Source organism: Paraphaeosphaeria sporulosa (genome assembly GCF_001642045.1).
Source record: "Paraphaeosphaeria sporulosa strain AP3s5-JAC2a unplaced genomic scaffold CC84scaffold_3, whole genome shotgun sequence".
NCBI lineage: Eukaryota > Fungi > Ascomycota > Dothideomycetes > Pleosporales > Didymosphaeriaceae > Paraphaeosphaeria > Paraphaeosphaeria sporulosa.
The window spans coordinates 2266025-2291668 of record NW_017253362.1 but is presented as its reverse complement, the minus strand read 5'-3'; the positions used below and the strand labels follow the sequence as shown (position 1 = coordinate 2291668).

Below are 25644 nucleotides of genomic sequence, written 5' to 3'. Positions count from 1 at the left end.
AAGAACGACGTGACTAACGACAAACCAGGAAGGTGTAAATTTGAGCTGGGTGAGAGGCTGGGGATGAAAAATCCACTTGGATTGGCCGCATGTGTCCGGCCTGCGACTCTGCCTATTAAACCTGTGCAGTATAAGATTCATGTCCGGGTGTCCTTGCGCGTAAAGAGTCCCACGCCATCAACAGATGCTTCTGTCTCACTTTGCTTTCGCAAATAAAGCTAGCGACTCTTCTGGTTGCTGCCCTTCACTGCTTGGAGAGCGACAACAATATAGCCACCCTGGGTACTCGTTATGTGGGCGGGGTGGAACATCGGGATCTCAAAGCACTCACAAAAGAATTACTCGTGACTTGTCAGCCTACTTTCTGCGTTAGAATTTCGTTTTGTATTGAAGATATGTGGGACCTCCCCGCGCGCAAAAGAGGAAGTTGCCACAGTTGTATGTGGTTGCTCGGTTCTTTTCTTTGATGCAACGTCTTTACTGGCATCCTCGCATCTTTTGAGACATACTAAAACAAGATGCACAGGACAACATGTGAGTCAGCTTTGCGCTTTGTGTCTGAAGTCTGCCCGACGCCTCGTGAATGGTGAGATTAGGTGTTGACAAGAATGTCAGATAGCAACCGACATTGTGGTGCACGACCTGAGCTGTCGTTGAAATGATGATCTAGAGGATGACTGGAACATCTACGTGCGACTTCCATGGTGCTTTTTGCGCTCTGCGATTAATATCCTTCTAAAAAGGACCACATGCTGGAGACCCCTTTCCCGGAACCAATATCAGGAGCGCACGACGGTGTCTTGTTGGTCTTCACTCTTCCTCCACTGTCTCAGGAGTCCGTCAGTGCAGGACGCAAAATCATATCACAAAAGTCCATGTTCGCAGATCTGTGCTTCAGTGTGTAAAAGCTCAAGTAGGACGTGGATATGCAGCATGTTCGTACGAAAAATTAGAACAACAACTGCGATAGTGTTCTGTTCACTTTCTCATGCTCATCGATATCTTGGAGCCAGTCATCCACAACGACAACTTCCTTGAGCAATGTGAGATGTCCCTAGCGTTGGAATGTTGCGTCAGAAAGTGTCAATAGAGAACCTGGATGTAAAGCGTGTCCTGCGCGAAAGGAATACGAAGTATGGCCATGTTGTTTCATGCTTCACCCACCTACTGAAGAATGCATGAAGCCCTAGAAGCGGACCAACGTCTGCGCTATAATGTCGCTCTGGTTTCCTACCTCCAAACCAACGCGATGTGGAGGATCGCGGTCTCTCGAACAATTGTGGTACACGACAAATGCAGGTGTTCTCGGACTGGTTAGCCTTCTTTCGCATTTTTGCTCTCGCAATAAATTGTAGTTGTAAGCAGAAAGTCGATCTAAGTCGATCTATCTGATCTAGCTCGGGTTTTCTTCCTTACTAGAAAATGTTGTGGTACACCAGCATGTGGGTTGGGTCTGTACTTAAAAAAACGATACGAACGGACACATGCTGTCATCTCCTCTGTTCGACATACTGAACTAGAATCACATGAATAAAAGACATACAGGACAGCTTGATGTTGTCCGGCTCTGCCTGTTTAGGGTTCAGAATAGGAAACTAGTTAAGCATGTGAAAGTCTGCTGGCACGAACAGAGCAGTATAATTTTGCATGTGCTGAGCTTTGTTGTTCTTCTCTTTACATCCTCTGGAATCCATGCATAATTAAGAAGATGACCTGAAACCAACGATGTGATGCAGTCCTGGCTCTTCGACTATCGGATTTGAGCTATCAAATCTCTATCTCGATGGCGAGTTGGCCAAATACCAATTTTATTGTTTTCAAGTGCACTGTCTACCTCCAATAATCGGAGTCGCGAGTTTGACTCAGCTTGCGGGATGCCTCGCTTATGTTGCCTGGAGCCGGCCGGGGGAAAGGGGGGGGGGGGCATCTCTGGACTGCAATGGATGCCGGTGACGTGGAGAATTGGGACTGTATCGCCACGCTAAATATGTACAACTGTCATCTGAAATGCTAGAATACTTTCCTTGAGCCAAATAATGTTGTACGTTCTCATAATTATAAGTGTTTACCAAACATGCAGTAAATTGACCGACATGGAATGCCGCTTCGAAAGGGAGCACTTCGTCGAGACCATATTCACAGTCAGGTCCAGGTATTTTCGAGAAAGATTATTCCAAGAATGCTCGCAAAATTTTGCGAAACACGGTGTCTTCGCGTAATGTTCTGATCTCGGCAGAAACACTATTGAAACTTGTGTCCTGTCAGAGCCCAGATAACCAAGCCATTCCGTGTCATGTTCCGTTTCTTTGCTTAGCGCTCCGATTTCAGAAACGATTCCAAAAGCTGAAACGCTGCTAACATTCACTAAGCACGCAAGATCAGAAAATCTCGACATTTGGTAGAAAATGCGTGCTCTTGGCGTTGCACTCTCAATCGAATTTTCGAGTAAATCAAACCATAGTCGCGGGGAAAGTTTTAGCCCTTGTGAAGATAATTGAGTTTACCCGGCACCCACTGTAGCCTAGTGATCTGGAGGCAATGAGAAGGTATAGGGTGATATGTCGAGCCGGGGCATACTTCTGCCTGCACGTTTTGCAACCAGAAAACAAATAGTGCCCATGATGACGGTAATTTAATCTCAGAGATGTGGTTCAGTGGCCCTGACACCAAGAAAGCGTGGTATACCAACAGAGCGCGCCACTGTCTGGAAAAGATGATAGAAAAAGGGACAGGGAAACGCTGTCGCCTACAAGATTCTCAGCCCTAAGTCTACCTCACAATTCAACGCAGTCGGAGCACGAATAGGAAGTTATTTGTGGGCGTCGTTGTGTTCCGACGCAACTACGCCCAGCGCGTCACTACAATCGTGATCTACTGGGCGACGTCAGAAGACGATTTGTAAAAGGAAAGCTGCCTTTTGGAGGCTAGTTGCGTTTAAAAATCGCTCGTGCTAATAGCACTACGGTTTGCTGATCATGGGAATCGAACACGCACCCTCAGGTTGACCCAGGGATCACAGGCAATCAGATTCCCTGCAATCACAAATGGGCCATCTCAGCAGACGCCAAGCTGGGAGTGGCTGTTTGATGGAAGATGTTGTTCTAAAATGAATTGTATTGTGGGTGAAAAGTGAGAGGTCGCGGGTTGAGCTTCAAGTGAGAGGTGAGGGCGGGCGCCAAGGCCACAGCGCTGTGCTCCAGGTCTGCACACGCGCCGTGGAATCGAAAGCTCTAGCGAGTGAGAACGATTAAACGTCAGAATGTCGAGTGTGATGTTCGCGCGCTGGGTCTTAGATAGCTTCAATCAAAATCGAACAGTCGCATTGTTTGCGTGGCTGCAACGAGGGACTCTCGTCAGTGAGTAGATCATAACCTACGTCGCAAAGACCAAGGACCAGGCTTGTTCATGTAATGTCGGCTTCGTCTGCTACAAGGTCAGACCACCGTTTGCGCCATCAACCTCGTAAGGAAAAGTCGGTACCGCCCATCAACATGTACTGCATTAAGTTCGTGGAGATTGTTTCGCAAAATTGACTTCGGAAGGACCTAGAAGCGAAGTCATTGCAGTTCAAACTCTCTTGATTCTGTAGGAAGCAGTCACAGACATGCTTGAGGGTACGAGAGACATTGCGTGGCGATAATCGGGATAAGCTGCTTCTGAACGCGCCGTAACGCTGAGAAGCGATGCTGCACCACGACAGCAGGTCAACGACTGTCATCAGCCATCTGAGATGAGGAATGAGCGCGCAAAGGCTTCCTGTGTGCGCCCTGGTGGAATCGCACCACGCATCAGGGAGATATGCGGCGCCAAGCCACTGGAGCCGATTGGTCTAGCTCGATCTCATCGCCATCGGCCAAGTGATCATCGGCACGTCCACTTTCACAAACCTCACCTTCAAGAAATAACAATTGCGTTGTTTGCAAGATCGATGATGCCACCCTTCGCGTCGAAATGGTTTCTGCTGATCGTGGCCGAAGACACATCGCGTGCGCAGGCCTTTGACAGTCGTTGACAATGTCGCAAAACCCTGAAACAGATGCTGGAATACCGCATGATTTTCTCGATGGTCGGCTTCAAATTTGCGAAACTTCCATGCTAGGCTATGATCCCAATCTCTGACCAGGGAACCAAGGCTCGTAGTTCAGAGGCCAAGGATCCTTATCGATGGCTTAATGGCTACATACCCTGCAACGTTTATTTGGTCGCCACCTCTCGGCAATCTCAGCACTGCCGGCAGAGCAGCTCGTGTAACAACTCTCGGACCTTTTAGATGAATTGCGCAGTCATCAAACGATGCCGATGTTAGTTGATCGCACAGAACAAGAACAAACGCGGGGGAATCGTGAATACAGCGTGATGCACTTTACTGAACCGAACGATAATTGGGCAGATGCACTTGGAGTTAACGGACTATGATCATTGCCATTGACGACTAGCATGGCTGATTCTTAGAAATGGACATCATCTTGCACGGAAGGAGCGTGTATATCTACTCTACTAGACACCATCTCGAATGATCCAGGTTGCCTTTGACTGAGCCCTTCGAAAGCGTCACGACTAGAACCTGCCGTGATGAAGTGGCTTTTTCTCACTCTCGCCCTTGCGGCACCGTCTTGGGCCTACATACGGTTCGGATGTGCGACGCTCTCAGTACAACGCCTAGATCCAGTTGTTGAGGTATGCTCTGTGAGACACCGGTCGAGGTGGTAGCATCGCTTATTGTTGCAGCCAGGAAGCATTCCGTCAGCTCATCTACACCAGGCAAGTCACACCATGCTTCGACATCCGAAAAATCACTCATATCGTATTCTCATCAAAGATTGTGGGAGGGAATGCTTTCAATGCTACTATGAGTGGTGACATCGGCGCAAAGGCCACTTGTACCACTTGCTCTTTCTCCGAAGACTTTAGGTAAGCTACCGCTCGACTCATCGCGAACAGGCTTCCTGACTCTAACAGCAACTATTGGACTGCTGTGATGTACTTCAAAGCCAGGAACGGCACTTACAAGCGTGTGCCACAGTACCCCAATGCCCTGTTGGGTTCGTTGACTGGAGGCATGACAATCTACTACCTACAGCAAGACTTCAACTCTAATGGCAAGACGAAAATTACATCCTTCAAACCTGTGAGATTGTCACTCCATTCGTACTCTGGACATATCACTAACAGGGCGCAGGGCTTCCGTATGACCGTCGGTAGCCCCACTACTACTTCTGGAAGCAATCCAGGCCTACGATATACTTGTTTGAAGGACATTATGACACGAGGCAGCGAAACAAACGACTTTCCTAAGCAGCCATGCCCTGCAGGTATTATGGCTATCCACCACTTTCCAGCCTGCTGGGATGGTAAAAACCTCGATAGTCAGTCCATCCCAGGATGAACGAGCCTCGTAGAATACGTGCTCACTCTTATAGGCCCGAACCACCAAGACCATATGTACAACACAGTCAAAGGCGCATTTCAGAACGCAGGGCCCTGCCCATCTTCCCATCCTGTGCGAATGCCCCAGCTTGCCTTTGAAACCATGTGGAATACGACGGCTTTCAATGACAAGTCCATATGGCCCGCCGATGGCTCTCAGCCTTTTGTATGGAGCTTCGACGATCGTCGCGGCTATGGAACGCACGGTGACTATATGTTCGGCTGGAAAGGAGACGCGTTGCAGAAAGCGATGGACTCTACAAGTTTGGTTAGCAACAATCTAAAGACACAGAGCGTTGCAGAAGCCAACAAGTGCACAATAAAAAATACGGTGAACGATGACCTGGACGGATGTAAGTTCTCTGCCCGCTGCTATGACACAAGCGATCTAATATTTTCATTGCAGGGCTTGACCACCTTCCAGGCGCTATGCCGATGTGAGGTGGGGTTGCTTGCAGTGGGAATTTGACTGCAATTTGTAATTCAGAGGGCTCTTTTCGTAAACTCCAGGCGTCTCTTTCTTATGATCCTGAACTGGGGGTCGTCACAATCGTTCACGCAATTGGGTCACTGTCTTTGCGCCTTCGTTGTCGACACTTCTTATTTTAGGCTTATCTAGCCGCTGGGCTCCGTTCCCACCTTCCAGTTATTCCAGAATACAACCTCTTGGCCAAGAGATCGCGCAAGCCAGCGTCTAGATAAGGTCTCCACTTGTCAGGGGTGCCTGACACAAGTGGGGCGGAGCGGAGCTGTCGCACACGCCGCCTTCGCTTCCGCTCCGCTGTGCTAAGATGCTTTTAAGCTCCGTGTCCACAGGGGTGCGCGCTGCTTCAAAGGTGCTTGATCGCCACGGAGTCTGAGTCCTTGGATGGGTTATGAATTGCTGAAGGTTGGGCAGCGCAAGCGATAGGAAGAAAACACCCACTTCTGCAGCTGGGCAGACACTGCCAAGTGCGCAGTGGAAGCGTTCGTTCGACGATTAATTCTCTCTCACAAGATGAGGTCAATCTGGGGGCGCGTACTTGCTCTTGCTTATGCGTGTTTGATCTAGAGTGATACTTTTGTAATAGGAAGTGGCTATGGCGAGCTTTTTGAAAGTCTCTGCTTTTTCTGGGCGACAATGCAAAAACCATCCCGTATAACTTTTGCGGATCGTGATGCGGATATCTGGTGGAGGTGTTGATCAACCAGGCGCCAAGTCTACCGAGAGGCGCGGGCTATGTCCGCATCCCCGTTCCTGCACCACCACGAACTGTCCTGGCTCCAACTATCCTTTTCCTCCCATAACGCATCGACACCGTGCTCCTGATCGTGCGCAACGACGGGTACCGACGCGTGTACTGTATTGCCAAGAGTCGAGGCTGCGCGCGTCTACGATCGGCGGGCGCAGCCTCAAGAATTGCGATGCGCAGGGAGAGCTCCACAGGATAAGACGACGCCGTCAATAGCCTCACAGAACCACATTGCAAGAGTAGGAAAGGGGTAGTAAACAATTCGCCGAATTTGAAATCCAAATCCTGCATGTTTGGGCACCAATCGTGGCCGCTGCATTGCACCTGTGCATGGAACGTGTGCAGAAGCTTCTCTGCACAATCGGGTAGAGGACGAATGAGCGTCATGCTCGTATCTGCGGAAGTGTTTCCTGTAACTGATATGAGTCCTCAACATTTCCAATTAGCCTTGGGCGGCAACCTTGCGATCGACCTTGGCGCCTTCATTCGACTTACCAAGACCATGCTGGAAGGGGTGCTAAACCACCATCGTTCTGCGCAACGTTGCCCCCGACCAAAGCCTTGATAGCCAAGCCAACTTTCGCGCTCAGTCGGTATGGGTTATGTGGGGGTATTCTTGTGCGTGTTTTACGTGGGATGCTTGGCATCTGCGACGACACAAGCGGCTCTTTTAGGGCGTTTCGATGCTGGTTTCAAGCTCCTCCCAGCCAACTCGCCTGGGCGTCCATCTCCCGCCTTTAGACCCACATTGGCCTAGATGTGATATCGGGACATCTCGGGCTTTTCACGACAATAATGCGGCGAAGCCGCGCAGACTTTAACAGGGTGCCATGTTTTACAGAGGGATAAACCCTGGCGCACTCAAGCCTCCCGCTTCCCCTACAGTGCGCCGACGACGTTTCTCAGCCACTCGCCGTTGGGTGAACGTCTTATCCACGAATCGTGAACTGGAGTCACATTGTCTTGTGCATTGCACCATCTTGGAGTTTACCTGATCCAGTTGATCTTTTGCGTTTTCGAGGTCTCACCGAGTTATGAACAAAGACCGAATTCCATGGGATTCAGTTCGGCACTGTTGCACAGCGTGGTATAGGTGCACAGCCATCATAGCGGCGAACATCACTTCCTTCTACGCGACAATGAAGCTCATAGCGAATGTGATTGTTATGGAGGTTCTTGTCCACTTCGGGAGCCGACGTCAAAACACCTTGGCAGCCACAGAGCGGAGCCGCCCTAAACCAAATCCGCTCTCGAGAAGCGCCCACGACAAGGACGCTATGGCATTTTTCACGTGCATTCTGATACAAGCCCTGATCTGAAGCTTCACAGTGGGTACCACGACCAGTGTCCAAGTAACACCTCACCTCCGCCAAGGCAGATGAGATCCCACTCCACCCCTACAACGGGACGCTGCCCAGGCGCCCTACTAAACGCTACTCCAGACGGAAACGCCAATCAATGCCCGCTATGAAACAGCGCGGAGGAGAGTTGAATCTGTGCTTTATAGCTTGGGCTCTTGTCTATCAGTACTTCGCCCCCCGCTGTTCCACTTGCCCATTCTCTTCCTCTGCGGCCCGGTGCTGATCTAATTTTCATTTCTCTTCTCCTTTTTTGCGTTCATTATTAGCGGCGTTCTTGCTCCTTTCGCTTCGTGGTGCAGGACACCTTCCGCCTTCCAGCAATGGATCCCCGATACCAACAAACGGATCAATCGTTCGAGAGCAGCAGCAACTTCAATCCCAACTTCAACCCTAATTTCGACCGTTCCAACCCCAGTCCCGATCACGCTCGAAACCTGTCGGGTCAGACCACACGCACAAACACATGGGTACAGACGCCCGGAGGACCATACCCTCAGGACCAGAACCCGAGTTATCAGAACTTTGGTCCCAGCCAGCAACCAGGCTATTTCCAAGGACCAGTCAACGTCAACGGTTACCCAGAGGATGTGAAGGGTAAAGATCCTTTTAAGGATGCCGCCTACGTTACTGAGCGTTCAGTGATGCCTACTCCCAACGAGTCTCCACGCGACTCCATCGACCTGGAGAAGGAGAAAGCAGCAGCAGAACCTCACGACCCTCACAAGAAAGACCCCAACCAGCCATGGATGGCGTTCGGACCGAGACTGAAGCACTTCACATGGGCCTGGTACACGTTGACCATGGCCACGGGAGGGATCTCAACACTCATTGCTATTCAACCCCATCGATTTCCAGGTCTGATCACTATCGGCGCCATCTTCTACATCGTCAACTTGTTCTTCTTTGCCATCCTCGGTGCCTGCATGGTCCTTCGCTTCACCAAGTTCCCTGGCACATTTAAAGAATCCGTCACTCACGAGCGAGAAGCACTCTTCTTGGGTCCGTTCTTTCTCTCAATTGCCACGATCATTACTGGGACGCAAAAGTATGTTGTCGAGTCCTACGAAGCAAATCATCCGATGCGCGGGTGGATCGTGACCAGCATGGCTATCGCGTTCTGGGTCTACGTTTTCATGACTTTCTGCCTTGCCAGTTTCCAATACTCGTTCTTGTTCGCGAAGCACACCTACCTACTCACCAAATTCATGCCATCTTGGCTGCTTCCCATCTTCCCAATCATGCTCGGCGGCACGATTGCGGCTGTCATCGCAAAAGATCAACCAGTGAGTACACGCATGCCCATCATTGCTGCGGGCTTGGGCTGTCAAGGTTTGGGTTTCACAATGAGTATCATCATGTATGCGCATTACATCGGTCGTTTGATGCAAGTTGGCTACCCCAACCGCGAGCACAGAGGCGCCATGTTCATTGGTGTGGGACCGCCTTCCTTCACGGCACTGGCCTTCATCGGAATGGCGAACGCTCTCGAGGACGACTTTGACCTACAGGGAGATGGCCTGATTGATGCGAATGTGCTACGGACGTTGGCTATTGTAACGGCGCTCTTCCTTTGGGTACTTGCCATGTGGTTCTTCATGATTGCTTTCATCGCCGTAAGTATTTTCGCATCACTTAAAGAACTCATTCACTAAAATAATCATCAGGTCCTTCACTCCCGTCCTGAATACTTCCATCTCGGTTGGTGGGCTATGGTGTTCCCCAACTCCGGCTTCATTATCGCAACCATCAACATTGGTAACAGCTTGAAAGACGAGGTCATATTGTACGTCGCAAACGGCCTTACGATTGCTATCCTATGCATGTGGGTGTTTGTGCTCTACCACAACATCCGAGCGGTTGTAGTCCAAGACATTATGTACCCCGGCCGCGACGAAGACGTCGAGGACTAAGTACGACAATCAGCCAAGTGCGCGCACACCCCGCGCAACACCAAGAAACACCCAATATCGGCTCTCCGAAGAAGACAACATACAAGCATTTCCTAGTTTTCAACACCACGCTCGTTCCTTGCGCCGTCTCCTCGCTCACTTCGCTTCTCCAGCCCATTTCCTGTACGTCACAGCGCCGGTCTTTCGGGAACGACGCCGCGGCTCATGTATTGTACAAGCAAAGGATGACTCCGTACGGCCTAGCTCATATATCCATTCATTCACGTCCTGTATTTCTGACCCTTTGTATCGTTGCATAGCGTTGGCGCTTGGGGGAAGGGCAAATTGCATACCCGGCTTATAGATTCTAGATTTGATACCATGCGTTGGTTGCAGACGTAATTTAGATCTCAAGTTTCAATAACACATGCGGATTGCCCCCCTCATGTCTGCATGCAAATCTGCTGCCATCACGACAACAGTGCCTAGGTGAAGTTGCGACACCAAGGTCTTCGCTGGTGCACCCTGGAGAGGGAGGCAGCAAGCGCGCGCACTGGGTTCCAGCATCGGGAGCGGAGCCTCCGGCCGCGTATGGCCTTCCGTAACGTTTCATGTCGATCATATATGCTAATTTCGTCAAGATATCGTGGCGTTTGGGCAGTGGGGGCCCAAGAGTCTTGACCGTTTTGGTTGAGCTTTTTGGGACCGCTTCCGTCACTGCGCGATAAGGTACCTTTGGCCAAGTGCAGCAGTCCTAGAATCGTACTTCAATGAATTTGATCTAATTCGCTTCAAGTCTTGATGCCGTACATGCACGAGCGGCTTTTGGGGGTCCGAACGGGCGGAGGAGGTGCTCTGTGCAGTAGCGAGGAGATGCCGTCTGTCTGACGAGATGATCAGTTCTCTGGGTATGAAGCATCCCTTTTGATACACTAGAATGTATATTACGTCTTGACTAGCATCCTACGTAGAAGCTATGGATGGTAGCGACACTTGACTCCGTGAGGCGTTTTTCGCTGTTCCTGCAGCAATTCACCATCAGGGCTGTGCCCCCTCAGCGCAAAGTCTTCTACAAATTCACTATAAGCATATGGAATCCTCATGTGCATCCCTGTATGTTTGACTTATGAGACCTAAGTTATCAGACTGGCATTTGGTCCCGAGTCTGTGTCCCGCTGGCTTTTCCTCGGTCTGTACCAGGCTTGAGACTATGCTACTCCAAGGGGACTCGAACTCCCCGATGCCACCCAAGACACAAGACCCACTGGAGTATCACAGGATTGCTTCAGATGACAACACCATTCCTTGGCTTTCTCTATGGTATCACAGCAAAAGGCGTTTGTCATGACTTGCAGAGCGGGCCATGGTAAGCAGAAGTACCGGCGTCACACACAGAGTACCCGGAGCTCCGAGCTCCTCCAGATCTTCCTGGTAGCCATTCAAAGCCGCCGATTAAGACAAGACCTGAACCCTCATCGCTGATCTTCCGATCTGGCTGTGGCATAATGTTCAACTTAGTGGAATTTCATTGCGGGAACCTGTAACAGCCGACACTACAGGATCAATCCACATTCTTGGGCTTGAGGGGTCAGCATGAGAAATCGGTTGCACTGTCAGATTGAGGGGAGCCACCAGTATGCATACCGTTGGAATTCTGTGCTACTGTATATAGTGAGTCTTGACAAGCTCTTAAAGAATTCGTTTTTGAGATGAATCAGCCTTGTGCATGTGACTCGTTCAGTTTGTATGGAAAATAGGATCAGGTAAAGCAGTATCAAGTAACCGACGAATTCACGCTGACTTCAATATACTTCTAATAGTTGCTATGCTACCTCGAGTAGATCTTCAGAGCGTTGCTGTTAATGAGATTCATCCCCTCTTTCCTGTAAGTATCCCTCTCAGGGTAGCTGGTGATGTTCGCGTCAAGGACGAAGTCCTGTGGACTACCAACAGTATACTTAGGCCATTCCGGGATCTTATTGCTTCTTCCTCTCCAATCATTAGGGTCCAGATCATGTATGAAACTAGCCCAAGTTGAGCTCATCAAGTATGCCAAATCGATGTAGTTCTGCCCAGCTCCTGTGAAAGGCTTGATATCCGGCCTAAATCCTTCGCCATCTATGTTGCGGAACACGTAAGGAATCTCTTTAAAGTGATTAACGCGCAACTCAGGAGCAAACACTTTCTGGTCAGCGTTGAACCGGAACTTGTAGGTAGGGAGTCCGTGCGACGCCCATGTGTGCGCAGTCTGCCGCGCGGGCGCAATGAAGATGTAGTCCCCAATATACGTCGCTACACGCCGAAATTGGTTTCCAAATCGAGGCGATGGTCGCTGATCACCAAGGCTCTGGATGATATTAACGCCTAGATCATCGGGATAAGCCTTCAGTATGTCTTTTCTATAAGCTTCGGGAAGAGCGGATAAGCTAGCTTCGAATTGCTCGGTGGTGTTAATGCCATATGGAGCGAAAGAGGCACCCTCGTCGCTGTTGGCACCGATCATGATAGGTACTTTGGTGAACTGCCCACGGCTGAGCTGAATACTGCCGTAATCCTGAACAAAGTCGCCGTCAGTGACTACTCCAAATCCGGCGGTGTTGAAAAGATCTCCAGCCATTGTCGCATTCAGTGCATCAAAGGGAACATTGCGAAGGCATTCGAGGCGATAAGTAGATGAAGCGCATCCAACTTGAGAGGCGATCTCGTCGAAAGCCGCCTGAGTCTTGTTTGCGCCACCTTGCGCGCCATAAAGAATTGGACCACCAGACTGCATAATGGCTGCCCGATATAAATGGTCATTGCGCCCGCCATAGGCAGTGAGCTGTCTCGGTCAGTGAACTTGACTACCATTACTCCAAGTCGGATTGCATACCTGAAAGCCAACGCTAGCCGCACCGGCAGACTCCCCCCAAATGGTCACCTTCTTAGGGTCACCACCAAATGCGGCAATGTTCTCTTGCACCCAATGAAGAGCAAGGCGCTGATCTCGAAGACCAATATTGAGCGATCCTTCCCGTGCGAGCTCATTAGAGCTGGCAAACCCCCATAGGCTGAGCCGGTAGTTGAGCGAGACGGCTATGATTGGTTTTCCAATCGATACAGACTGGTCCACAATGAAAGAGAGATTATAACGTTGGTCAGGACCACCGCCGTTTTGGAATCCACCGCCATGAATCCAGAAACCCACCGGAAGTTTCTTGCCCTCGTAGCCTGCCGGACGCACGACGTTGAGATAGAGACAGTCTTCAGACGTCTCGTAGAACGTTTGATCAAGCTGAAACCTTTAGCTGAAGCTGTCACGCCCACGAAGGGACCAGAACATACGCCATAGCCAACACAAAGCTTCGAAAACTCCTTTGCCTCCCTTAGACCTTTCCAGCTAGTGTTAAGCGACTGAGCTTGTCGAAACCGCAGCTCATTTACTGGTGGTTGAGCATAAGGTATTCCTAGAAAGTAATCCTGATGGTACGCTTTCGCGTATAGTCCTTCGAGGGTGCCATTTTTCACGCGAGCTGTAGGTTCCTTCCTTGCCAGCGTCGTTGAAACAATCGCTGTCATGGACAGCAGACCCACGACGAGGTTCCACATTTTTGTGATGCGAGCACAGAAGGTGGGACCCAGGACCAAAACACACAGACGGGTGCACTTATACTCCATTTTTGATCGGCCTCGGCAACTGGGATAGGTTCATCACGTCGCAGAAAATCCTGCGTTAGTAAAGCTGGGCTGTTAGTTTCCGTGAGAAGTTTCGGCAGCGGTAAAGCATCCAGCAGGTCATGCTTGTGGTAGCTCTATACAGGAAGGCGTTCGGAGGATGCAGCGCAAAACGGCATCGCGAGGATTGCGTCAACAGAGCAGCAAAACATGTCATTGGTGGAGCGCGTAGACCGTGACTCGCGGGCGGTAACTTCGGCCGACATCACGTGGCCCCGCTACACTTCGTATGCGGGGTCCCCATGGGGCTTGAAGACCGACATGCTTTGGTGGATTGACTTGCTCCAGTTGTCGCGGCTGCCCTGTCAAAACATGTTCTTTCTATCGTTTATCGACCAGCATGAGGTGGATCGCGACTCTGCGGCAAAACACTATCTGTATATCCTGTCATCGAATATTTTCAAGAAGCTCGAAAAATTCAATATGCTACCGAATTACTATATTAGTTCGTAGAAGAATGGAAGGAGGCCTCATCCGACCCTGTCTAGGCCCTCATTGCCTTGCTCACTCGTGAAAGCATGACAAACATGACGAACGCGTTGCTATTGGGATAAGAGGCCACTAACATTAATGGTATGGTCTATCATCATTATTTACTGGTAAAACTGGACGTCTATTGCTGATTTAAGTTACCCATAAAATCCTGCACTGTGTCAACCAGTCCGCTTGTCCAACTCAGATGAGCACTGTGTCCTGCTGGACAACGGTACATCTTGAATTCGCCCGTCTTGCTTGCCTGGAGCATCACCATACCCTCTTGGTACTCCTTAGCAAGGGTCTGGTCCCCTTCTAACACAAGGTAGGCGCATGGTAGTGACATGTATGCATCGTTGGTGAGCTTCACGATGGCTGGTGGCGATGCTGTGAGGGTCCTCGTCCATCTTGCAGCTTCTTCGGGATTGAGATCATTGAACATGAACTTTTCTGGAGAGAATAGAGTGCCTAGGCCCTCTGGGCCATAAGCCTAAGAGTGGCGACCGGGTCAGCGCTAGCACGAGTCAAGTGAAAGTGGTCTGCTTACGTGATATTTCAACCACGACGGCACGATAGCCGGTGCATCCTTTGGCTGGAAGAAACTGTGGATGGACTCTCCAACTGGAATGATGAATGCTCCGTAGTAGAAGATACCAATGATACCTCCACTAAGTCCTTTCCCAGACCGTGTCTTCGCTTGTAACTCGGGAATAGCTGCTTGTGTTGCAGCCCAGCCGCCCGCCGAATGAGCGATCAGCAGAACTCTCTTGCCATCCTTTTCTATAAGTTGTCTGAAAAGATTCAAGAGTATCTCCACATCGTCCTCTCCAGTAGGATATCCGCTTGTTGGTGGTCCAAGATCGAAGTTTGGATGCGCTACATCACCGACATTTAGTTTAGAGAGATCTGATGTGGCAAGCTGCGGGCAATATGCTTCAATCCCCCGTGAATTGAAAGTGTCAATGATGTTTTGGTAGGGTCCCGGGGTATGGTAATAGCCGTGGCAGATAACTGCCGAGAAATTGGTCGCCATGGTTGTCGACGGCTGCCAAAAATTGCGCGAAGAAAGCGGAAAATTAAAAACGTGTATATCGAAATTATATAAATATGTTAGACCACGCAGGTGCAGTGGGTCGGCACGGTTCATGAGTCATGACTTTGGGGGCAGAACACGTGCATTCGTGTAAGTTCACGAATCAGAGTGAGTTTTCAGAAGAAACATGTACGTATAACTTATAGCATGAACTTGAATGTCACCCCACGACCGGGTCAATGCTCCCTAAGCACGATCCAGGACAATTTGAATGATCATACGAAGGACGACTATTCTATTCGTAGTATTACGTGGGTTCAATGCCCTCATACTGCCCCTCCGTACATGCAGCTGTGGTAGTAAATGTTTCAGTCTTCTTCACGACCTTAGTTTCGGTATGTGCCACTTTTGGCTTCATGAAAGTGAGACAGCCTTCAGTAATAACCGCCGGATCCATACCAGCCATCAAGCACGGCACGCCAATCTCAGGGCAAAACGCGGCTGGTATACGCTTTTGTCTTTTCGGGACCTGATGTTCCGGTGCCTGATCCCCTGGTCCCTGGATTGTTGACGTTCTTCCCTGGGTCAGCGACTCAAGAGTACTATTCGAAACAGGTGACCTACATGATAGCGGTTTCCGTCACATATAAAGTCACCGCTTCGGTGGCAGTGGCCGTACAGACAGCATTGCACGTCGTATCAGTTGATTTACTTGTGAGAGTTTCACTATAATGGGTGGAAGTGGGCACGATCGAACTGGGTCCAGGTTGCGGAGTGGATGTATTACTCTTGCTGGAAGAAGGTTTGCCGGAAAAGCTCTTCCTGGCAGAGCTTTTGTCAGTAGATTTTCTTTTAACATTAGATTATGCTCAGAAACGTGGTGCGCTCCACATACGATGTGCTTGCAGTTGTCGTTGCGGAACAGGATGCAATGCTGGTCACTGTGATTTTTCGAGTCTTTGTCGATGTGCATGTCGACGTTATATCCGGAATTTCAGCGTAGGACGAACAAAAGGAGCTTGCGAGTCTTTCTGGCATATCCCGAAGGATGACACCACATGCTCGGACAGCTTCACGGTTGCCTGAGTGAGCATGCACGACTATTTGAAAAGCCGGCAAGACCAGGCATGCGACCGCAGCAGCAGGTAGATTTCGAAACAACATTTTGATAAAAATAAACATCGAAGTGAATGCCGTAACGATATGAAGACAGCCTTAGACTTTTCAACTATTGCTTTCTCATTGACTTTTCAGTTTCCGTTTTCGGAATTGGAGCACTTGCATTCCATAGGCCGCCGCGCAGCGTTGCGCGAGGACCAATTCAGTCTCGATACACGAGGCTAACCTCATGCACGCGGGGAATGTAGACTAGGACAACAGCGAACCGGGTCACTCGGCAACCATGACGATTTCCTTTTATCTACATCGGCGATACCGCCAATTTTGACGTTTCAGGTAGACTACACGCTTACCCAGTCCAAACTGCTGGCCCAGGCGCCTTGTAACTCGTCGCAACCGGATAGTACGACCATAGTAAACCGGGATCATTTGCACTGTATGCGCCTGGAAACGCGACAAGCGGGCCGGGCGTACCTGTACCGCCGTTTGTGACCTCTACTTGTGCGCAGCTGAGGTAAATCTGGGCGCCGCCGACAGACTGGGCTTGATGCAGTGCAATACTTTCCACGCGGACAAGGTATTTACCGCTGGGCACGTTTTTCGGAACCTTGAAGTCAACGACCGTTTTCTCTGCGCGTACTCCGTCAGCGACATGGCCACTAAACAAAACTTCAAGAGTGAATGACGTACTGTAAGCTGGCCACGTCTGCTCGTCGCTGGTCAAAGGTCCATTTCCTTGCACAGCACTGATTGAAGCGACTTTGAACCACACATTTCCAGAGGCTTCCCAGGTATTGATATTCGCACTGTCTGGAACTCTGGCCATGTAAAATTGCAACGGCCCGAAGTGCGACACCATCGCATTTGCGACGAATCCAAGCGTCTCCCCTGCTGCGATGGTCGCAGTCGCGGTGCCGGCTTTGTTCTGGTAGCAGCGCATGTCCGCGCTGCTGACGCTCGTCACACCTTGATTGCCTTGAAAGTTCTTTGTTTGACGCACAGCGGTCCACTCTTGAGCTTCTGGCGTGCCATTTATCACGATCTTCGAGAAGCGGTCTGAGCGACATTAGTCATTGTTCAAGTTGTAGACACTGTGAAAGCTCACAGTGGGCTTGAGCGGTTGCCGCCAGCATCAACCCAGTCAGGAACAGCATGTTGAGAGCCAAAAACGAGGACGAAAACACCAGAAAGCAGCCAACTCAGTGACATGGCGTCGACTTGTTATCTGCATGTTTGGAAACAAAGTTCCGTACGTCCGTGCTCTGGCCATCCACCCTCGGTAGTTGATGGGTTGCACGGATGGGGTCACTCAAATTGCCGGCTGTATTCAGAATAGATGAAGTCCCACAGAGAGACGAATTGGCGTGCCTGCTCATTTGTAATCTGGTACGACAAGGCCACAGAAGCAGGGGCCAGTCCGTGCTGCTTACTGTCTGCCGACAGAGCCCTTGCAGCCACAGAGGCGACAATTTGGCCAAGAAGTGAGCTCAGATGGGCTATAGACTTTGGAAATGTGCGGGGCATACAACACGAATCTTATGTTTGATTCTATCACACAAGAATACGTCCCAAAGGACAAGAGCCAGTTCTGAGCGGATGCATCTTAGGTGATGAGGAAAGGCTCAGCCGTGAGAGCATTATATTTTTGTACAAAATCATCTACATGAGAAAGGATAATTTCCAACACAGCTACATGCCCGTGGAAACTACACACCTTAGCGATGAGGGCCTGAACATCGAAAGCTTTGAGAACGAACAGAGCGTATGGCGAAAATATGTGGCTTGCCATGGATTTGGCCTTACCACTCAGCATATGAAGCTTTTCGCGACCCCGTATGGCCATTCATGCTCCCAATCATCGCCACGGTTGTTCCCTACAGTTCCAGCTCCACTTCCACAGTTCTCATCGCTATGGTACTGTTAGCCCGTTGTTCAAGGCATGCAACGAGAGAACCGTAACACTGAACGTTGCCGCTCAAGTACCACAGTGCTAGCGATGACACTGGAGCTTTTCATGGCATACCTATAAAAGTTGCAATGTATGCAGGCCCCCTTCATTTTGAAGGTATACGTCGACTGATCGTTTGGTGCCTCGCCAGATTTTTTGATTTGTTGGCACTGGCCGGTGCCAAGGACATCGCCAGCGCTGCCAGGTCCCAGGTAGTTGTCGTACCAAACACCGCAGACAGCTTCGCGGGTAGTGAGAAGCGTTGTGGGGACTGCGGCTGCAGTTGCAGCGACTGCGAAAGCAGCGAACTTGAGGGCTGTAGTGAAGTACATATCTGACTTCGAGAGTATTCGATTGTCGAAATGAGTGACTAAAAGAAAACAGTGGAGTTGACTGAAGGAAATTGTGGTGTTGAGATGAGCAATGCACCTGTAGGCAATGCAATGAGAGTTCTTATACCACGTAAACATCCAGGCGTTCTCTGCTCGTGCCCGCCGCTAGCGTCCAAGACTACGCAAGGTCCCGAAGTCCGTACATGACGTCCATAATCCTTTTTCATAAGTAGTCTACACCGGCGGAGACTCGTGGTGGGGCATGGAGATCTGTACTCGATCAGATGGCGGCGGTAAGTCCAAGCCACTAGCCAGTGCAGCCCACAGTGCATGACGGGCTTGCGACCAATAGAAATACTGGATGTAACGTGAAACAAGTGAACGCCGCTAATGGGATCTCTAGCCTGTTTGAAAATCCCCCGTAGTCTACACTTGGCGGGCTGAACACCATATTCTCGCGCGAGTCCACATCGAGGTAATTGGCGCTGCATCCGATATTGAGCCCGTGACCATATAGATCATGAAGTCAATGTGATTGCAGTAAATACTATGCTTCGATTCGCTCCGTGTGCCCAAATTTACTCGCTCGACGTTCTGCGTGTACACCGTGTGTATGAAATTCGATTGCTAGTAAAACACGTCTCGTGGTCGTCGGCATCGGCTGGGTATTCTACAGAGAAAGAAAGGAAATATAGACTTGCATCACAAATGACCATCCCGCATGTCATCTTCTGCGTAATGGATCCCGTAAATCAATCTTGCATACTCCAATTCCGACCCAGCTAGACTGCCATACTCCGTTCCTATGCTCTAGCACATCGATCCCAGGTAGCTTCGTCATCCTCAGCATTTTGGCTCTCACGCACACGTTCATTCTGCCGGGCCTCCCTCCAAGCGGTCAGGGCCTGCGTGGCTTCCTCTCGGCACGCAAGGGCGAGGGTTGTTGGCCACCATTTACTTGAACTGGTCCCACCTATGCTATTGGCATCTTTCTGCGCAATTTCCCCAGGCTGCTTATCATAAACCATTATTTGCACGAATGGATTAAGATCATTCAAGATATTTCCAAGTAAACTTAGCAAATACCGCTCTTCTGTAGTATACACAAGGTACGTACACGCTCTGTAGCCGTTTTGACGGACGCGTACCACTCGTCATACTCAAAATTCACTTTGCGAAGTTTTGATTGCACGTTCGCTCGAAAGAAAAAGATACTTAAGCTCTTTCGCGAGCATTGATGCATAGAGGAAAGTTATCGGACATGCGAGGATATTCCGACTGATGACGTAATGGGGCCGAGAGTGAGCCGAATTTCTTTGCCTCCGAACACGATTTGCAACTCCACAGAATCATAGACCTCACCACCTATATCCTGCAACTTGAACAACGACGCAATCTTATTCTCGGGGAATTAGAAACGTAGGAAGAATCATCATGCGATCAATCCGACCCATAGCCTCAGCGCTGCGCGCTCCGGCATCATTCAGTCCATCGCGACAAGCGGCATTGCCGTCACCCTGCCTCCTCTGCTTGCGCCGAATACCATCCCGACCATCGCGCCGCCACCAATCAACCGCAACGAACCCCTCCACCTCAACCGCGACTCCCGATGGCCGCGGCAGCACTCCACAATCCATCCCTGAAACACACTTCGACTTCTTCCCGACCGCCATTCCACATGGACCGCCCCCAACGGGCCACTTTACCATCGACATCACGGCGCTCAAGCGCGAGTTCTTGCAGCTACAAGCGCGGGCCCACCCGGACCTGCATCCGCCGGAGAGCAAGAACAAGGCGCAAGCTCTCTCTGCGCGCATAAACGAGGCATACAAGACACTCCAGAACCCGCTGCTGCGCGCGCAGTATCTGCTTTCCTTGCGTGGCATCGAGGTTGCTGAGGATGAGGCAGCTACGGTTGACGACCCAGAGCTGCTGATGGAAGTGCTGGAGGCGCGGGAGCGGATCGAGGAGGCAGAGAGCGAGGAAGAGCTCGTCAAGATGAAGGCGGAGAATGACGAGCGGATTGCGGAGAGTGTGCGGATACTCGAGGGAGCGTTCAAGCAGGATGATGTTGAGAGCGCGAAGGGGGAGGCGGTGAAGCTGCGGTATTGGATCAACATCAAGGAGGGTCTGGACAGCTGGGAGAAGGGAAAGCCGGTTGTGCTGGAGCATTAGGCGTGCTTTGAAGCGAGTTGTAAGCTAGATAGACGGCATGATACCCACAGCACAAAAGACGGTCGATGATAGACTCGGAATGAAGCCACTTCCTCTCTTGAACTGTAATAAGCTACAACTCGACGCACGTGGACCACACCACGACGGTCCGATCGCCCGAACAAAGTCTGATTATTTGTCGCCTTCATGTTTCTCTTTATTTGTGCATTGGCAAAGCTCAAACGCCTTATTATTTTGCTACTCCTATCGACACCGACTCTGACTTGGATAGTGCATATACGAGACACACTCCCAGAAACGAAGGATGGTTGATACTGATACGCCCCCATGAGCTATTCCACGCGGCAAGTGCCTCCGTTTTGGACCCCACTCATTAGAGTATCCATTTCTTTCTTTCTTTGTTCCCTGACACGCGTGGCCAACGTGACTTGGTGGCAACGCGGCTGCCTTGCGAATGGGGAAGCGGCCATGTTCCCCACGGGCCGCCACATTGGCCAATCGCCGCGCATGGAGCTCGGGCGGTCTGAGCTCAGACCTCACCCCAAGTCTCAGAGCACCGCGACTTTTGTCGAGTCTCGTCTCTTCGCGCTCAGGACCCGAACGAGGGTGCTTGCAGTCGCCGTTGATACAGGTGCGCTTGCTTGCCTTTCCTTGTCGTGCCGTAGTGCTGTCCTGAGGCGCAGAAGAGGCTGACAAATGATGTAGAAGAGCCGTTTCTAGGGCAACACTGTCTCCCCCACCCAATCTGCTGCAAGAGCAAAGGATAGGTGCTGTTGTAGACTCGCGACCTCGTTTTTGCGTTCGCGCTGCTATCCGTACTCACCATCGCTTGGAATCCATTGTGCGCTCACTATTTCGATCGCTCCTTCCTCCGGAACCGCATCCGAGCGCAACCACTGCGCGGCCTCGTCACCTCGACTATTATTATATGAAGCGCAACAAAGGTGTGGAAAGCGTAAGGAAGCTCCTAGGCGTAGCCGCTGCGTGAGGAGCGGGGCTTGGCCCTGCTGGCAAGCTGGTACTGGACTTCTGCCTTGGAAGCCTGCGGCAGAGGACTTGCCATAGTCTGGTAAAGGACGTGTCCCATTAGATTGGCCAACACAAGGCTCGGACTGAAGGAGACAGTCTGTCCCATATTCCATTATTGACGCGGCTTTTATCTCATCTGGGCTCGGTCTCGAATCGACACCCGTCGACCTCCGCGTTTCTTTCACTCAGCATACCACCGGCCAACACCACGTCGATCGCGTGATTCCAGATCGCGCGCCAGTTTCGCGAACTTCTGCCTGAACGTTGTCCCATCTCTACTGACCTAAGGCTATATCCATAAACATCCCGGTACACTCGAGGCTGCACAACCGTTTCAGCACGCACCTCGGAAGTTGCACTGGACCTTCCACTTCGTTGCGAAAATGGCATCTCAATATGAGGACACTCAGCCTACCCAGCAAGTACTCGATCCGCGACGTGTTGGAGAGGATAATTCCGGAGTCGGCGATCACGACTCTTCAGATATAATTTTACTGCTCATCGCAGGGAGTCCGGCCGCCACTAGAATTGTGGAACAGACTGCCCTGACTCGTAGCTACCATGTCTTGTTCCACGACATGGAGTCATATGTGACCAACATCGAAGAGCAGGAGACCATTATCATTGGAGAGGACGGTACCCCTCGGGGTAAGACGTCTGTTCAACGACCTGCCGACCTCGCGCTGCGCTTTTCAAGCATCAGTCACCTCAAACAGAAGTTCTCGGGTTTCGTCTTTGGGCGTAATGCCAATTTAGTCGATATCGTCTTCGGCCAGGACACAGGCAAGCGCATCAGCAACCAGCATTTCCGGATCTACCTCAACGCGGAGGGCCTGGCAATGATCGAAGACCTTTCTACCAACGGGACCCGAGTCGACAACACCGTCCTGAAGAGCAAAGACCATCGTGCCGAGAAGACCCGCGTGCTGACCAGCAATTCGGAAATCATCATCGCCAACAGTGCGAACGACAACGAGATGATCCGTTTCCACGTGCGCATTCCGCCTCGATCCTCACAGGCACAAATCTGGAACTACGAAGAGAACAAGCGCAACTTCATGAGCGAGTGCTTCCAGGGAAAGGAACGGGATAAAGTGCTGCGGCGCCAGCAACAACCGTATCAGACTTTGATGCGGTGGAATGGTGGACACAATTACACCATCATGGGCGAGCTCGGCAAAGGCGCATTTGCAACCGTGTACAAGATCGCTGAGAAGATGAACGGGACTGTTTTGGCCGCCAAGGAGCTCGAGAAGCGACGATTCATGAAGGACGGTCGGCTCGACAAAAAGGTCGAAAACGAGCTATCCATCATGCGCAACTTGAAGCATCCCAATGTTGTCCAATTCATCGATTACCACGACCAAGGCGACTATCTGTACATTATCATGGAGTACGCGCCGTATGGTGATCTGCGCAAGCACATGGAGGCGGGCATGCGTCCCGATGGCGAGGGTCCGATGAAGGAAGACGTGATGCGACTTGTGGCCCAACAGGTCCTGAGCGCTCTAGCTCATCTTCATGCCCAGAACGTCACGCATCGTGACATTAAGCCCGACAACATTCTCATCTCGGAAGTCGAGCCCATGCAGGTCAAGCTGTCCGACTTTGGCCTGTCAAAGATGGTCCAACACGAGGAGACTTTCTTGAAGACCTTCTGTGGCACCCTTCTCTACTGCGCTCCAGAGGTTTTCCCGTTCTACGAGAAGTCTAAGAAGCGCCGACGTGGGAACGAGAAGGCGTACAGCTCCGCTTGTGACATTTACTCGCTTGGAGGCGTGCTCTGGAACGCTCTTTGCGGTGCACCGCCTTTCGAAGGCAAGCAAGATTCCACAGGCCGCGCCATGTTCGACCATATCATGGATTCGGTACTGGATATTGGTCCACTACAAGCGCGCAACGTCTCAGCCGCTTGCATCGACCTGCTCACGCAGATGCTGCGCCGCGACCCATCCCAGCGTCCCTCGGAAATCCAATGCCTGCAACACCCTTGGCTCCGAGAGGGTGCGAACATTCCGGAAGGTATGTAATGCCGCTGGGCGTTTCCCCTTGTCAGACACCAATCGCACATCCAAGCTACTATTGCCATCATCCCACCCTCCTCCATCTATGACTTTGTGCTGACTTTGTGATCTTTCGTTCAGACCCAGCCCTGGAATCTATTGTCGAAGAGGATGAAGGCGAGGACGAGGCCGAACATCAACTGTCGCAGCTCAGCATCAACGAAAAGGTGCACGAATCTGATGAGGCCGACGAAGCTGATGTCTTGTCTGACGAGGAGTTTGAACAACTCATTGACGCACGGCAGTCGAAGCGCATCCGTCATGACCCTTTGTTTCCGCGATACCAGCTGCGGGACCATGACGATGAATCAAGCGCCGCTCCATCTTTCCAATCTGATATGGAAGGTGTTCTTGAAGATGAAAGCTTCCAGCCTATGCCCAAGGCACCCAATACGCATCGCTTGTTTGGCGAAATCGGGCAGTCAGCCCTAGAAAGCTCTGGCGTTCTGCATGTGCACGCAAAGCAAGCCCTTTCAGATGCCGGATCCGCTGAATCCGGTGTACAATATCGAGAGAATGGTAGACGTCGAAAAGCATCCACTGGCAACACACCAACGCTTGATCGCGACATTTCCTCCTCGAGCCTATTTGGTGCTGAATCTGGTGTACGAGAGTTGAACATGGCTTCACCGCAGTCTTTCGGGTCCGGTAGAGAAACTCCGAATGAACCCGCCACACCCAAGACACCAGAGGTCCCGCAACACAACTCTCTCGGTTATTCTCAAAAGAACCCTAGCCAGAGCAGCGAACCAACGCCAAGGGCACGACCACCTCCAAGCCGGATGATCAGTCTTCCAAAGACGCCATCCTTCTTCTATGATCCTGCTGACCCTTCCACGCACAACGTTGAATATGCTCAGAAGGTCAGTGGGTTCGATTTTGGCGCGCAACAGCAGGATGCCACAGACGTCGCCTCTCTCGCAGACACGATGCAACAATCTGGCCACGGGGACAGCGACGCTTCGGTTACTTCGGTTGCTTCGGTCGCAGCTCTCCAGGTGCAAGCAAGTCCACAGTTGCCCACCGAGCCGGACTTCAAAGCTCCGCCACGCCGAGTCGGCAAGCTGGTGGCGACGGCCGATTCTTTCGACCCTTCGCTTACCCTCAACATTGACCAGCGGTTAACCTCGTGGGGTCGTTTGAAGACGAGCACGATTGTGTATGAAGATGCCACGGACATCCGCATTCCTAAGACGGCCTTCTACATCTTTTGGTGGTCCCCGAATGACGTGAACTTGGTGCAAGAGCTGTCTCAAAACGGACAGGACTGGACCAACGTAGAGGACCTGCAAGTCGGCATCTACACGCAAGCTAGGTCCGGCCTCTGGGTCAACGGCAAGCACCTCCGACAAAAGGACGATAAGGGCCGGGCTCTTTACGGCAACCTGCACTCGGGTGACATCGTGCAGGTCTTCTCGGACCGCAGCCAGTGTCTGAAGTTCAAGTGCGAGTTTTACCACGGCAACAGCGTACAGCCTCGCCCCGCCGGGCAGAGCTTCAGGGTGCAGTTCGGAACCAAGTTGAACTAGTGCGCGGGTGTTACATCCCCGTCTGTGTGCATGTACATTATCTTAGCGGGCGTTGGCGGCATCGTTGCATTCATTGAGACCATCGAGGTCTTTTTCTCTTTTGTCCAGCATCGCGACGGTCTGGAGCGTAGTATGGTGCGTCCTCTGGCGTTATGGGCGGAGGGCGCTAGCACGGTAGCAGGGTGATCAAATAGGATAGATGAATGCAAACAATCGACACATGCAGATTATTCGCGGAATCAGCGTGGTGGGTATCTAGACATACCGCAGGCTAGCCGGATCGGGCAGCGGCAGGTGAGATGGCGGGCGCAAGTGACAT

General features: G+C 51.2%; 8 protein-coding genes across 8 annotated transcripts; 4 read left to right on the top strand and 4 right to left on the bottom strand.

Moving 5' to 3' along the window:
* Positions 1-4572: 4572 nt before the first annotated feature.
* On the top strand, positions 4573-5868 carry CC84DRAFT_1141586 (uncharacterized protein; the record flags this gene model as incomplete). The annotated part of the gene is made up of 7 exons (XM_018176331.1): positions 4573-4677; positions 4729-4765; positions 4830-4911; positions 4960-5128; positions 5180-5366; positions 5421-5780; positions 5834-5868. The coding sequence occupies 7 exons, from the start codon at positions 4573-4575 to the stop codon at positions 5866-5868; spliced, it is 975 nt and encodes a 324-aa protein (XP_018039045.1).
* Positions 5869-8346: 2478 nt separating this feature from the next.
* On the top strand, positions 8347-10238 carry CC84DRAFT_1115352 (uncharacterized protein). Its single transcript, XM_018175423.1, has 2 exons — positions 8347-9633; positions 9685-10238. The coding sequence occupies exons 1-2, from the start codon at positions 8662-8664 to the stop codon at positions 9928-9930; spliced, it is 1218 nt and encodes a 405-aa protein (XP_018039044.1). The 5' UTR covers positions 8347-8661; the 3' UTR covers positions 9931-10238.
* Positions 10239-11737: 1499 nt separating this feature from the next.
* On the bottom strand, positions 11738-13467 carry CC84DRAFT_1141580 (alpha/beta-hydrolase; the record flags this gene model as incomplete). Its single annotated transcript, XM_018176330.1, has 3 exons — positions 11738-12730; positions 12782-13183; positions 13234-13467. The coding sequence occupies 3 exons, from the start codon at positions 13465-13467 to the stop codon at positions 11738-11740; spliced, it is 1629 nt and encodes a 542-aa protein (XP_018039043.1).
* Positions 13468-14236: 769 nt separating this feature from the next.
* CC84DRAFT_1174124 (uncharacterized protein) lies at positions 14237-15130 on the bottom strand (the record flags this gene model as incomplete). Its single annotated transcript, XM_018180076.1, has 2 exons — positions 14237-14587; positions 14645-15130. 2 exons carry the CDS (start codon positions 15128-15130, stop codon positions 14237-14239), a joined length of 837 nt encoding a protein of 278 aa, XP_018039042.1.
* A 695-nt stretch (positions 15131-15825) lies between these two features.
* On the bottom strand, positions 15826-16455 carry CC84DRAFT_584880 (uncharacterized protein). Its single transcript, XM_018186779.1, has one exon. It carries the CDS (start codon positions 16310-16312, stop codon positions 15989-15991), a length of 324 nt encoding a protein of 107 aa, XP_018039041.1. The 5' UTR covers positions 16313-16455; the 3' UTR covers positions 15826-15988.
* A 143-nt stretch (positions 16456-16598) lies between these two features.
* On the bottom strand, positions 16599-17261 carry CC84DRAFT_1085519 (uncharacterized protein; the record flags this gene model as incomplete). The annotated part of the gene is made up of 2 exons (XM_018174104.1): positions 16599-16879; positions 16940-17261. Coding segments are annotated over 2 exons (603 nt in total), but the record flags the coding sequence as incomplete, so codon positions are not given.
* Positions 17262-19875: 2614 nt separating this feature from the next.
* Positions 19876-20820, top strand: CC84DRAFT_1162563 (Co-chaperone Hsc20). The gene has a single exon (XM_018178024.1). It carries the CDS (start codon positions 19964-19966, stop codon positions 20702-20704), a length of 741 nt encoding a protein of 246 aa, XP_018039039.1. The 5' UTR covers positions 19876-19963; the 3' UTR covers positions 20705-20820.
* Positions 20821-22116: 1296 nt separating this feature from the next.
* Positions 22117-25325, top strand: CC84DRAFT_1085287 (kinase-like protein; the record flags this gene model as incomplete). Its single annotated transcript, XM_018174096.1, has 2 exons — positions 22117-23755; positions 23878-25325. 2 exons carry the CDS (start codon positions 22117-22119, stop codon positions 25323-25325), a joined length of 3087 nt encoding a protein of 1028 aa, XP_018039038.1.
* Between the last annotated feature and the right edge of the window lie 319 nt (positions 25326-25644).

What these genes read in the sequence shown, in the direction of transcription:
- CC84DRAFT_1115352 (XM_018175423.1), top strand. Translation starts at nt 8,662, where the DNA reads ATGCCTACTCCCAACGAGTCTCCACGCGACTCCATCGACCTGGAGAAG. An exon ending in TCATGATTGCTTTCATCGCC is followed by an intron (nt 9,634 to 9,684) that starts GTAAGTATTTTC and finishes AATAATCATCAG; the next exon opens with GTCCTTCACTCCCGTCCTGA.
- CC84DRAFT_584880 (XM_018186779.1), bottom strand. Translation starts at nt 16,312, where the DNA reads ATGTTTATTTTTATCAAAATGTTGTTTCGAAATCTACCTGCTGCTGCG.
- CC84DRAFT_1162563 (XM_018178024.1), top strand. Translation starts at nt 19,964, where the DNA reads ATGCGATCAATCCGACCCATAGCCTCAGCGCTGCGCGCTCCGGCATCA.